The 13,508-nt window shown below is 42.5% G+C and overlaps 1 protein-coding gene across 1 annotated transcript in view; it reads left to right on the forward strand.

The window, feature by feature from the left end:
• The first annotated feature begins 858 nt into the window (after positions 1–858).
• LOC110047444 (basement membrane-specific heparan sulfate proteoglycan core protein-like) overlaps positions 859–13,508 on the forward strand; it is a 46,468-nt gene continuing 33,818 nt past the window's right edge. Inside the window, exons 1-14 of the mRNA XM_089282382.1 lie at positions 859–1,239; positions 1,987–2,099; positions 2,914–3,096; positions 3,486–6,191; positions 6,897–7,312; positions 8,753–9,282; positions 9,661–9,749; positions 10,515–10,601; positions 10,712–10,836; positions 10,916–11,027; positions 11,798–11,902; positions 12,307–12,434; positions 12,795–12,881; positions 13,367–13,437. Of these exons, the coding sequence (XP_089138508.1) occupies positions 954–1,239; positions 1,987–2,099; positions 2,914–3,096; positions 3,486–6,191; positions 6,897–7,312; positions 8,753–9,282; positions 9,661–9,749; positions 10,515–10,601; positions 10,712–10,836; positions 10,916–11,027; positions 11,798–11,902; positions 12,307–12,434; positions 12,795–12,881; positions 13,367–13,437 (5,038 nt within the window). The 5' untranslated portion in view covers positions 859–953. The remainder of the gene's footprint in view (positions 1,240–1,986; positions 2,100–2,913; positions 3,097–3,485; positions 6,192–6,896; positions 7,313–8,752; positions 9,283–9,660; positions 9,750–10,514; positions 10,602–10,711; positions 10,837–10,915; positions 11,028–11,797; positions 11,903–12,306; positions 12,435–12,794; positions 12,882–13,366; positions 13,438–13,508) is intronic.

The raw sequence follows: 13,508 nt of genomic DNA on the forward strand, positions 1-13,508 counted from the left end.
CAATGCTGCGGAAAAATTTGGCACGAAACATCCTCGTCCAGATCTGTTAGGTCACCCCCCGGGCCTGCCCTTTTCGCTCGCCCCAAACAAAAATCGTATGAATATTCAGGAGAGTGGGAATAGAAATGAACGAAAACGTTAAGTAGCAAGTAAACGAAACGTCTGAACCGATTATATTGTTGTCATTGTTAAATTGGTCAGAGCATGTTCCATAAGAATCAAACTAATGCAGCTGTAGCTATGGATAGCAGAAAATGACATACTTTGTCTGTGCTGTCTACAAAAAAGACACGTATTTTCCAACAGGTAACTTTGAGACAAGCAAGCAAACACAGGCAAAAAAACAAAGGGGGTAAAGTTTTGCAACTTATTTGTAAACCTATCGAGTTATGAACTGAAATCACTTGAAATTTCTGGCGAAACCCAAGACATACCCCTACCAAAAACTTTGTGAAGTATGCCCACCCCGAATTACCGTCCAAAAAAGCGGCAAGAGTGGAAAATCTAACTTATATTCCCTTTCCTTAATCCATCAATTAGTTTCTTTTCATAGAGGTTTCTCTACTTTGACAGGATGTTGCACGCCCGAATTGCACCTTGGATTTGACAATGCAACCGCTGACTTAGTACACGACAAACATGACGTACGCCGTGCCCAGTCCCGTATAGCCGACATTGCCGACGCGCCGTGCAGCAACTTTGCAAACGTGAACGTTGAAGTCGTGCAATTTAAGAGTGCAAAATATGCAAAGGTAACCGATGCAATCACCATTTCCGTTTGGGTTAACTTGCAAACCACCTCTGGCATTCAACCGATTCTTCTCATAAAAGGGCAAACTGGTGAACTTCGATTTGAGATTGCTCAAGGTCATGTGACGTGGTTATACTTTGAAACGAGTCCGCCACGAGCGACTTTTGCACTGTTAAGCCCAAACCCAGTTGTAGCACCCCATATGTGGACACATATTGTGGCGCAATATGACGCACGCAGAAACCGAGCCTCAGTGTTTATTAATGGAAAGGAAATATTGCAAGGCGAGTCCAATGGTGAACGTCTGGAGGTAGCGTGGAGTGAGTTTACTACTATTGGCAAATACTCAATCAACGAGGCGTTGGAGTTTAAACTCTCAGGATACATTGACGAGTTTTACATTTACTATTGTGCCCTTTCAGAGACTGTTATTCAAAAACTCCACCAGATGTGTCATATTGATAGTCAATGTGCTCCCATAAGACCAGGTAACTGTGCTTCTTATCCTGACCTACAGGCCTGAACATAATCAAACACTTCTAACCATGGTTGTATATGGGAAATACCTAAACGTGAAAGAGAGAGGGAGAAGCGATGGCACTGAATGTAGTAGTCAGTACCACTGCAAGGTGTTTTACTTTTATTCCGGGCTTTTTGTGTCTACTCGTTTCATTCGTCATGCACAGACTGATACCAGTTTCTGACTTCCTGAACCTGGAATAAACCCGTTGAATAGAATACAGTGGAACACCGCCTTACGACCACCCCGTTAATACGGCGACCTCGTTATTACGGCCACTTTATTCTGGCCCGAGCAAAAGCTGAGTCAGTCATATTCTTATTTAAAGAACCCTTAAATACGGCCACCCCGTTAATACGGCCAGATTTTTGTGACCCGCTGGTTACCGTATTAACGAGGTTCCACTGTAGCTGAGTTGAACAGTTTCCTTAAAACAATTCTCACGAAGGAATGGGTCGGTTAAATGGCCCACAAGAAAAGCGAAGTTCGGCTGAAATGTATGTTTTGTGGTGCAAACATTGCACCCTTACAGACCGTCAAATTATGTCCTGCTTACCAAAAAGAGGATAAAAACCGTTGCTTAAGTACCGGTGTGTTGGCTGCTGACCTCCTCGATCTAAGAAAGGCCCCTAGGTAAAAATTGAGCATAGTGCAACCTTGCGTAATAGGTTTCTTCCTCTAATCATATTTAAAAGAAAATTTTTATTACCATCAGATGGCTTTTGTAGCCCAGACGAGCAACCCTATGCAGTTCAGGAACGCTGTGTGTCGTGCTACTGTATGGGACGCTCACAAAATTGCAGCAGTGCAAACTTGTACCGAGACAGGGTAGGTAAAATCCAATTTGTCAACTCCAATCTGAACTCTTCTGATCGAAATCGTTGTAAGAAACCTTTTACTGCGTTTTAACCCGATTTCTCCCGTTCGTCTAGACAGTCCTTATTCCCGCTTTGCTCTTCATCTTAATAGTCATTACGTCCTACTTAATTTGACTTATGCTTGTTATAACCAAAGGTCATAGAGATAAAAGACCTGAAAACTGTCTTTTGTGGCGTGCAGAGTCAGACGTTAGGGCAAAACGATAGATAACATTGTTCCTTAAGTGCGTAGTCATTCTCTTTATCCTTTATAAATGGCCAGTTCCAGTAAGGTTGGTCAAGTTGAAGTGGCGGCTTGGATTACAGTTAATAAATCCGCCGAGTGTGAACGTCACGTAACTAGATCTCAGTTTCCCTTCGTTCGTCCTAACTTAAAAAAATACTACGCCACTCAACTGTAGAGCTTGAAAGACAAAAAGACTATTTACAGTCCCACATTTACGTCGGGATCTGATGCATACTTCAAATAGCAACCATCTTGGTTTCAGATGACTAGAGCAATCGTGGGATAGGACCAATCCAGTTACGCGCAACAGATATTGCACTCGCCGTCTGGAACGAAGATGGTCAAGATGGCGGCCGTTGAAATATGCGTACGATCTCGACAAACGCAAGGAAAAATAGGGAACCATAAACACTCTACAAGAATTCCTGTGAAACAGGGGAAGAGTGTCTTCAAACGTTTTACCTATGAGTTATTCAAAGCAGTTTGCTTCCCTCATTTCTTGTGTCACAACTTCTTTTCTTTGTCTCGCTTATTGCAGCTTGAAATACAACTCAAAAATGAGAGCACCCGTCCCATTATGCATTTGGTTGATGTGAATGGATCTGATGTGCCCGGTATTACCTACACTGCTGACCACTTGAACAATGCGCTTGTGGCACATAACATGTCTAAAGGAAACCAGTATTACTGGACCCTGCCAAAGGAACTTTTAGGAAACAAGGTAAAGATTTGATTTCCATTTTTCACTCCGTGGCTTTAGAAAAGTATTTTTCGCTGAAATTTTCAATGGTTTGTTTAGACCAGCGCTGTAGTTTGTGTTGAGAAAAAGAATCAAGGTATTTTGGATAGTCATACAGTTGTGTCTCTTTTAAGGTTTTCTTTCCTGACACGTTTTAGGTAATGACTTTTAGGTAAAATGTCCACATGAATGTTTCAAATCGAACGCACATTTCAGGAGAAGTCATTTTTGGGGGGACCAGCAGCAGTTTTATAAATCGGATAATTAAGATATGTTATCTCAAGCCAGTCAATGTAATGCCATTATGGCTTGCGTAACTACTGTAGGTGATATCTATTGACAAAATGGCTTGCTATTTTTTGTTATCAAAGCTATCAAGTTATGGTGGAAAGCTCCGCTACACTGTCAAGTACCACGGTGGTAACAGGATAACGGATCGTTCTGTAAAGAATCCATCCAGATACCTTAGAAGTTTACGTGAAATACTGAACAGCAGGGGTTTTGTAGCTAATTATAACATTGACAATGTCCGCGACGAAGAGACAGGTGACATTGATGCATCTGGAATTGATGATCCGTCCTTGGGCGATTCGGACGAAGTGACCTCTGCTCCCAATACGCCGTCTACAAATAGTCGTGTTGTAGAGCTGGCTACCAGTTCCTCATCTGTTTCCACAGAAGTTAACAAGGAAATATTTGGATCTAAGGTAGAGTCTGAGCAAACTGCATTCCAGGTTAATAACTTTAAACATTCTACAAAAAGCCCTACAACTCCAGTTCACACTGTGTTCTCCCCTAGCAAAAAACCGGGGACACCACAGCAGCCGACTATTGATGGTAAAGCAATTTTTACAACTGGAAAGATCGGTAGTATGACTACTGCAAGCCCCGACGAAGACATCGAACTAGTTATTGATCAAGATAAACACACTGGGAGAGTTCCGAGTACAGCTAGTGCCAAACCAGAACACCTAACAACTGCTGCAACGACAGCGACAGCAACGACAACGATACCAGTTGTGTCTTCCACAGCAAAGGATGCATTTACCAACGGCAAGGGTGATACAACAACTTTCCTGCTATCTCCAGGCTCGAGTACTGACGGGCCTACTTCAGAGACAACATCAACGATACCAGATGCGTCCTTTACAGCGCCGGATGCATTCACTGACGGTCAAGATGAAGAAGCCAGATTTGTGTCTTCTTCAGCCTACAGTACTGATAGCCCTGAATCGGTAGCAATGACAACAATACCTGAGAGATCTTCCTTTATATGGGATGAATCTACTGATGGTCAAGATGAAACAAACATAGCCTACACTACGGACACCCTTATTTTGAAAACGGTACAGGTGCCAGATACGTTTCAGCCAACACCGAATACGTTTACTGACGGCCAAGGTGAGGCAACCACATTTCAGCCTACCTCAGCCTACAGTACAATACCAGTTGCATTAATAGATAGTCAAGATGAAACAACCACTTCTGAGTCCTCTTCTGCCTACAGCACTCAGAAACCTATTTCAGACGCAGTAGCAACAATACCAGATACGAATTACGTGACCACCGATACCGATGGTCACTACGCCACAACCACTTTCGCGCCTTCTTCAGTTTACACTACTGAAAGGCCTCCAGAAACAGTAACAACAATACCAGATTTGTTGTACACTACAAGAGGTACAGCGGCTAATGCTCAGGATAAAACGCCCTTTGCTGAGCCTTCTTCAGCCCACGGCACTGACAAGCCTACTTCTGACCCAGTATCAACAATACCAGACACGTTCCCCGCAACAACGGATTCAGCAACCGATGGTGAAGATGAAACAAAGATTACTCAGCCGTCTTCAGCACAACCCACTGATAGAACTGCTTCAGACACAGTAACAACAATACCGGTCACATACTACACGACAACGGATACATCGACCGATGGTGAAGATGCGGCAGCCACTTTTGTGCCCTCTTCAGTCTTCAGCACTGACATCCCTACTTCGGACACGGAGACAACAGTGCCAGACAGACTTTTTACAACAACAGACACATCAATCATCGTTGGCCGAGATGAAACAACCACTACTAAGCTCCCTTCGGCCTACCGCACTGAAACGTCAACCTTTCCAACAAGGACAACAATACCAGATACATTGCATTCAACAACGGATGCATTCATTGACAATCAAGTTGAAACAACCCCTACTGAGTATCCTTCACTCTACAGTAGTGAAAAGCTAACATCAGAAACGGTGGCAACAATACTAGATACGTTTCACACGACGATGGAAGCATCAACCAATGATGAAGATGAAAAGACCACGTTTTCGCCATCTCCAGCCTACAGTATTGAGAGGCCTACTTCGGAGTTAGTGACATCGGTACCAGCTACATCTTTTCCTGTGAGTTCTTTAACTGATGGTCGAGATAAAACGTCAACTAGTGAGTCTCGATCAGTCTACAGCACGGACAAGCCAACTATTCCAACAGGAACAACAATACCAGATATGCCTCGCACAAGGAAGGACGCATTCACTGACGGTCAAGAAGAAACAACCACTGCTGATCATTCTTCAGTCTACAGTAGCGAAAAGCTTACTTCGGAAACATTGACAGCAATACCTGAAACGTTTCACACGACAACGGAAGCATCAACCGATGATCAAGACGAGAAAACCACCTTTGCGCCATCTTCAGCCTACAGTACTGAAGGGGCTACTTCGGTGAAAGTGACATCGGTCCCAACCTCATCCTCTCCCGTGAGTTCGTCGACTGATGGTCGAGATGACACACCTACTACTGGGCCTCTGCTAGCGTACAGCACACAAACACCAACTTTTCCACCATGGACAACAATACCAGGAACGTTTTACACAACAAAAGACGCATTCACTGACGTTCAAGATGAAACAACCACTGCTGAGCCCTCTTCACCCTATAGTACTTACGTACCATTATCTAGAACAGCGACAACAATACCAAGCACACACACAAAAACAGACGCATCGACCGATGATCAAGATGATATAACTACTACAGAACCCCCGTCAGCCTACAGCACTGACAAGCCTGCTTCAGGAGCAGTAACAACAAAATCAGCTACGTTGTACACAACAAAGGATACATCGACCGATGGTGATGATGAAACAACTACTACAGAGCCTCCGTCAACCTACAGCACTGACAAGCCTGATTCAGGAGAAGTAACAACAAAATCAGATCCGTTGTACACAACAAAAGATACATCGACCGATGATCAAGATGATATGACCGCTACAGAGCCTCCTTCAGCCTACAGCACTGACAAGCCTGCTTCAGGAGCAGTAACAACAAAATCAGCTACGTTGTACACAACCAAGGAGACATCGACCGATGGTGATGATGAAACAACTACTACAGAGCCTCCGTCAACCTACAGCACTGACAAGCCTGCTTCAGGAGAAGTAACAACAAAATCAGATGCGTTGTACACAACAAAGGATACATCGACCGATGATCAAGATGATATAACCGCTACAGAGCCTCATTCAGCCTACAGTACTGACAAGCCTGCTTCAGGAGAAGTAACAACAAAATCAGCTACGTTGTACACAACAAAGGATTCATCGACCGATGGTGATGATGAAACAACTACTACAGAGCCTCCGTCAGCCTACAGCACTGACAAGCCTGCTTCAGGAGCAGTAACAACAAAATCAGCTACGTTGTACACAACAAAGTATACATCGACCGATGATCAAGATGATATAACCGCTACAGAGCCTCCTTCAGCCTACAGCACTGTCAAGCCTGTATCAGGAGCAGTAACAACAAAATCAGATGCGTTGTACACAACAAAGGATACATCGACCAATGATCAAGATGATATAACCGCTACAGAGCCTCATTCAGCCTACAGCACTGACAAGCCTGCTTCTGGAGCAGTAACAACAAAATCAGATGCGTTGTACACAACAAAGGATACATCGACCGATGATCAAGATGATATAACCGCTACAGAGCCTCCGTCAGCCTACAGCACTGACAAGCCTGCTTCAGGTGCAGTAACAACAAAATCAGCTACGTTGTACACCACAAAGTATACATCGACCGATGGTGATGATGAAATAACTACTTCAGAACCTCCGTCAGCCTACAGCACTGACAAGCCTGCTTTAGGAGCAGTAACAACAAAATCAGCTACGTTGTACACAACAAAGGATACATCGACCGATGGTGATGATGAAACAACTACTTCAGAGCCTCATTCAGCCTACAGCACTGACAAGCCTGCTTCAGGAGTAGTAACAACAAAATCAGCTACGTTGTACACAACAAAGTATACATCGACCGATGATCAAGATGATATAACCGCTACAGAGCCTCCTTCAGCCTACAGCACTGACAAGCCTGCTTCAGGAGCAGTAACAACAAAATCAGATGCGTTGTACACAACAAAGGATACATCGACCAATGATCAAGATGATATAACCGCTACAGAGCCTCATTCAGCCTACAGCACTGACAAGCCTGCTTCTGGAGCAGTAACAACAAAATCAGATGCGTTGTACACAACAAAGGATACATCGACCGATGATCAAGATGATATAACCGCTACAGAGCCTCCGTCAGCCTACAGCACTGACAAGCCTGCTTCAGGAGCAGTAACAACAAAATCAGCTACGTTGTACACAACAAAGGATACATCGACCGATGGTGATGATGAAACAACTACTTCAGAGCCTCATTCAGCCTACAGCACTGACAAGCCTGCTTCAGGAGTAGTAACAACAAAATCAGCTACGTTGTACACAACAAAGTATACATCGACCGATGATCAAGATGATATAACCGCTACAGAGCCTCCTTCAGCCTACAGCACTGACAAGCCTGCTTCAGGAGCAGTAACAACAAAATCAGATGCGTTGTACACAACAAAGGATACATCGACCGATGATCAAGATGATATAACCGCTACAGAGCCTCATTCAGCCTACAGCACTGACAAGCCTGCTTCTGGAGCAGTAACAACAAAATCAGATGCGTTGTACACAACAAAGGATACATCGACCGATGATCAAGATGATATAACCGCTACAGAGCCTCCGTCAGCCTACAGCACTGACAAGCCTGCTTCAGGAGCAGTAACAACAAAATCAGCTACGTTGTACACCACAAAGTATACATCGACCGATGGTGATGATGGAATAACTACTTCAGAACCTCCGTCAGCCTACAGCACTGACAAGCCTGCTTTAGGAGCAGTAACAACAAAATCAGCTACGTTGTACACAACAAAGGATACATCGACCGATGGTGATGATGAAACAACTACTTCAGAGCCTCATTCAGCCTACAGCACTGACAAGCCTGCTTCAGGAGTAGTAACAACAAAATCAGCTACGTTGTACACAACAAAGTATACATCGACCGATGATCAAGATGATATAACCGCTACAGAGCCTCCTTCAGCCTACAGCACTGACAAGCCTGCTTCTGGAGCAGTAACAACAAAATCAGATGCGTTGTACACAACAAAGGATACATCGACCGATGATCAAGATGATATAACCGCTACAGAGCCTCCTTCAGCCTACAGCACTGACAAGCCTGCTTCTGGAGCAGTAACAACAAAATCAGCTACGTTGTACACAACAAAGTATACATCGACCGATGGTGATGATGAAATAACTACTACAGAGCCTCCGTCAGCCTACAGCACTGACAAGCCTGCTTTAGGAGCAGTAACAACAAAATCAGCTACGTTGTACACAACAAAGGATACATCGACCGATGGTGATGATGAAACAACTACTTCAGAGCCTCCTTCAGCCTACAGCACTGACAAGCCTGCTTCAGGAGCAGTAACAACAAAATCAGCTACGTTGTACACAACAAAGGATACATTGACCGATGGTGATGATGAAACAACTACTTCAGAGCCTCCGTCAGCCTACAGCACTGACAAGCCTGCTTCAGGAGCAGTAACAACAAAATCAGCTACGTTGTACACAACAACAGATACATCGACCGATGGTGATCATGATGTAACTACTACAAAGCCTTTTCCATCTTACAGTACTGAAAAGCCTCTTTCTGAAACAATGACAACAGTGACATATGCGTCTTCTGCAGCAACCACCCGTGTGTCTTCGAGGTCGAGAAAAACGGTAACTTCAGAAGCAACTACATCAGGTTTGTTTAAAAATGTATCTTTAGAGATCAAGGCGGGTGAAATCTTTATGTCCTGTTCTATCTACTAAGTGAAGATGTATTTGTATTTTAGAAACATTCCTGTCAAATGATTAGATTTTAGAGATTTGGTTGAGCTCGGATAAACTTATTACAAGGTCGAATGAGAGCAAATATAGTGATTACGTTTCTTTAGGGACATAATCTCTCTTAGAGGCAACTGCAATAAGATGTCAGGTCGGCCGTAAATTTTTGTTCAGCAAACAGCGTCCTCCTCACTAAGAGTTGCAGTTAATATGCACTTTATATTTATGTATAGACTAGCTCAAGAATAGAACGCTGGCAGTTTAACCATCTTTACTGTGCCATCTCTTTTTTTAGATGTAACAACAACAACTGCGGCTGTTACGCAAACCACAACAACGCCATCTCCCACACCTGGTCAGGTCATAGAAGCCGTTCGATTGGTGGTATGGATTCTCTTTTTAGTAGAAATGGCTTACATTACACGTTTTCTTAGACTCTGGAGAGGCGTTCAGACGGTTGGGGAGCAGTGCGAAGCCGAGTCTCCAAACCGAACGCCTGGAAACAGCTAAAGTTGTTTCAGCGCGTCTTTATTGAACATTTGGTACTAAACCTTGGTTTGCAAGCTGTTTAGAATATCATTAGTCGCGCGCTACAATGATCGCTGTCCAAAATGGTGGTAACATTTCCTCCATAAAATGTGAAGTATTTCAAGAAGAGATTCAACCACGGTCACAGGAATCAGTGCATGAAAGAGTTAGAAGAGATACTTGTATGAGACAATTTTCTCTTGCTTTCAGTTGCAATTGCATCGTCAAGGAGACAGGCTCGTCTTTTTACAAGAATTCTTTAAACTGATACCAAAGACATCATCTATCTTTAAAATAATAATTTACGAAAGTAGAGATTCATCTTGGGCATCTGTTAAGCAAAAAGGAACATGAATTAGAATGGGTAACACTGGGAAAGAATATGTTGGATTACAAGCGAACAAATTTTAGATTGAATTTTGCAAGGCGTCATCCATGACATTGCTCCTTTAGGCCGTGGCAAAAGCCGAGCCAGATCAAAAACATATTAGTTGTGAATTTCATTAGAAAATGTTCCTAGCTTAACAGTGAACATATCCAGCGAATGAAAAGGAATTACTCCAGTGGTGCCAGGCGTTGATATCCTGTAGTCACTTATCCGAATCAATGTATGTTTGTCAGGGAAAACAGGGGACCTTGGTATTTTATCGTGAAGAGCCGCCAAGTACTAAGGGTTATCAAACATCAATGGAGGTCTCTCTCACAGAGGTATGCCGTACAGTACATGATAGGTGCTGTTTATAGTGCCGTCTCAACAAAATGTGTCATATTAAAAACCGCTCATTTTTCCCAGTTCGCTCCCTCTTCTTGTTATTCAGGCAAAATGGCGTTCATCTAACGGAGAGCCAGCTTCCAGCGACACTTTCATGAGTGTGTTATCGGACGTTCAGGCCATCTATGTAAGGGCCTCGCATGGTGATGGACCCAGTGCCACTGCATTAAGGTACATGAAGAACTTTTCATATCTAAATAAAAAATTGAAACCCTCCTCCTAGCTGACTAGGGATTTACTTTTTTTACAGCATTAAAGACATTTCCCTTGACGTGGCATCCCCACACAACATGGGCTTTGGAAAGGCCTTGTTAGTGGAACAGTGTGAATGCCCTGTGGGCTATAGTGGACTATCTTGTGAGGTAATCCATCCTTTCGTTTCTAAGTTGAAACCGCGATGTGTCCTACTTCAAAAAATTGAGTGGGACTTTAATACAACTCATCTAGTCGAAAAAATTACTTATTTTTTGCTAATCGTGGTTGAGAATGAAAGATTCGAATGCCACAATAACATCAAGGGGTCTTGTGGGTCCATTGTAGGTCAGTCATAAGTTTGTCATCAATTATACAGCTGTGGACATTTGTGCTGCTCTTCAACAAGCATTCTAGTCATGAGGAATCATGGCAGAGCTTGAAGATGTAAGCAATGGATGTTACAAGTTGATGGCCCAGGTTTATGAAGCGCATTATTTTGTTCTACTCCGATGTACTCTCACTTGACCAACTTCGCTCCCAAAACGTTACCATCTGTTCGTAAGGGTCCCTTCCAAACTTCATGAGAAAAGCTCTGAAAACGAAATTCTTATATACCACGAAAAGTTCCAGTTGGTGACCACCAAACCATTAAAAGAAAAACATAACCTTTAGTCGCCTCTCTTTTACTGCATCATGTGTTCGTTCGTCTTCATTCCATTAGGCAGGGTAACAAACATCATTTAGATGTAAAACTTTGACATCTTCTACACTTTTTTCCTCTAGTCTTTCAAGACTTGTTGATTGTTATAAAAATTTGAGCTCATTAAATTGGGTGACTTAAAAATGGGACAGAATTAAGTCAATTCGCTTTTCTTTTTTGATATTATTTCAAATCCCTTTATTGCTCTCTCTTTACTTAATATTTTGTTTTCGTTAGTACTGTTCCCCAGGCTACACTCGGTCAAGTGATGGACCTGATTGTATAAAGTGCTCGTGCAATGAACATTCCAACATTTGTGACCAGGAGAACGGCACTTGTCTCGTGAGTTGCTTAGGTTTCTCTGTTCTTATATTATTAAAAGCACAACTGAAAGCCGTGTTTAAAGTAGTTCTTTTCACTGCTCTCGCTTTTTCAAGAATACAACTAACCCATCAGAACTAGGATTGATGGTCCGCCGAAGAATTCCGTGCATAACCGAGATTCACTTGACAGTTCCGATATTCTTTAAAACTGGGCTTTTATGCATGTTCTGCTATATTTTCCTTATAGCAATTTACAGATTTTAAGAGGGAGTGGTTGTTTAAATGGAAAGTCTTCCAACTCTTTATTAGCTATCGAATGCTTCTGAATGAAACACAAACCGCGTGATTTCGCAATGATTAAAATTTGCAGTTTTCTTGAGGATATAGACTTTCTGTAATGACTAGATTGTTCATTTTAATTAGGACTGCCATCACAACACCGAGGGTTTACATTGTGACAGGTGTCAATCAGGTTACTTTGGAAACGCCTTGGAGGGTACCCCAACTGACTGCCAACCGTGTCCATGTCCGCTGACCATACCGCCAAATCAGTATGTCTGTATACGAGTGTTATTATCTAATTGTGGTGTCCTTAACGTGTTACTTGGCAAATATGGCGAATTGTGTATTATAACAGAACTCAGTCTGGCAGTACATTAAGTCGTAGTCAAGTGCCAAAGAAAAATGACAACTAGAACATTTCACTTATTATGCGTTTTATTTAGAATTACGGTTATTGACGTATCGTAAAACAGTTTTAACTTTATCTTGTCTGCAGTTTCTACTCTGTTTTACTACGATGCAATGCTAGTTCGCAATTTGTGAACTACCGTACAGTTGTCAGTTACATGGAACGAAGACACTGTGTCTATTGTTTATAAGGTCCTGCGGTTTTTTTTTTTTTTTTCAAGATTTAGCCGAACGTGTTTTCTTGAGGATGACGGTCTTCCAACATGTGATGCGTGCCCTGAAGGATACGCCGGACGAAACTGTGAGCTGTAAGTTTTGAGCTTCATTAGTGCTTTAATATGTTCAGCATGTGAAGAAATGCAATACGACATTAAGAAATACAGAAGGAGCGAGTTGGAGTGGCAGTAGAACAGTGGTAAAGGTTTTCGGTTATTTGTTTCCTGATGATGGCAGATGGAAATTCCCTACTTTCCACTCTCAACGGAAAAATGAGGAGCACCAGTGAAAGAAGTCCACAAATTCCGAACGGATTTTTCGGAAAAGTACGTGCTGTTCCATTTGACTTTCAACAAAACTTTCCAGGTTGGTAAGCACACACAATGTTTCAATATTAAAGACAGAAACCTCATTCCTCGGCAGTTTTCTAAAACTGCCGAGGAATGAGGTTTTGAAATAACCGATAAAGAAAGAGTGGAAACTGAACAAGTTTTCACGCGTTGCGTTAGGTTAATGTTTTCTGTCGTCACAATTATTTTACATTGGTTATCTTATAATAATATTGTATTTTTGACAGCTGTTCGGTGAACTTCACTGGAAATCCCATGATACACCATTCTAAATGTGAACTAGCGACTGAAGTACCAGGTATCTTGCAAGTTTGCGCGTTTAGTGTTAAACATAATCAGTTATCCTTTCTTTCTAACATTGCAAAATCC

The sequence above is a fragment of the Orbicella faveolata genome, unplaced genomic scaffold (genome assembly GCF_042242905.1).
Source record: "Orbicella faveolata isolate gen_17 unplaced genomic scaffold, um_ofav_v1 contig_12, whole genome shotgun sequence".
In the NCBI taxonomy this organism is placed as follows: Eukaryota; Metazoa; Cnidaria; class Anthozoa; order Scleractinia; family Merulinidae; genus Orbicella; species Orbicella faveolata.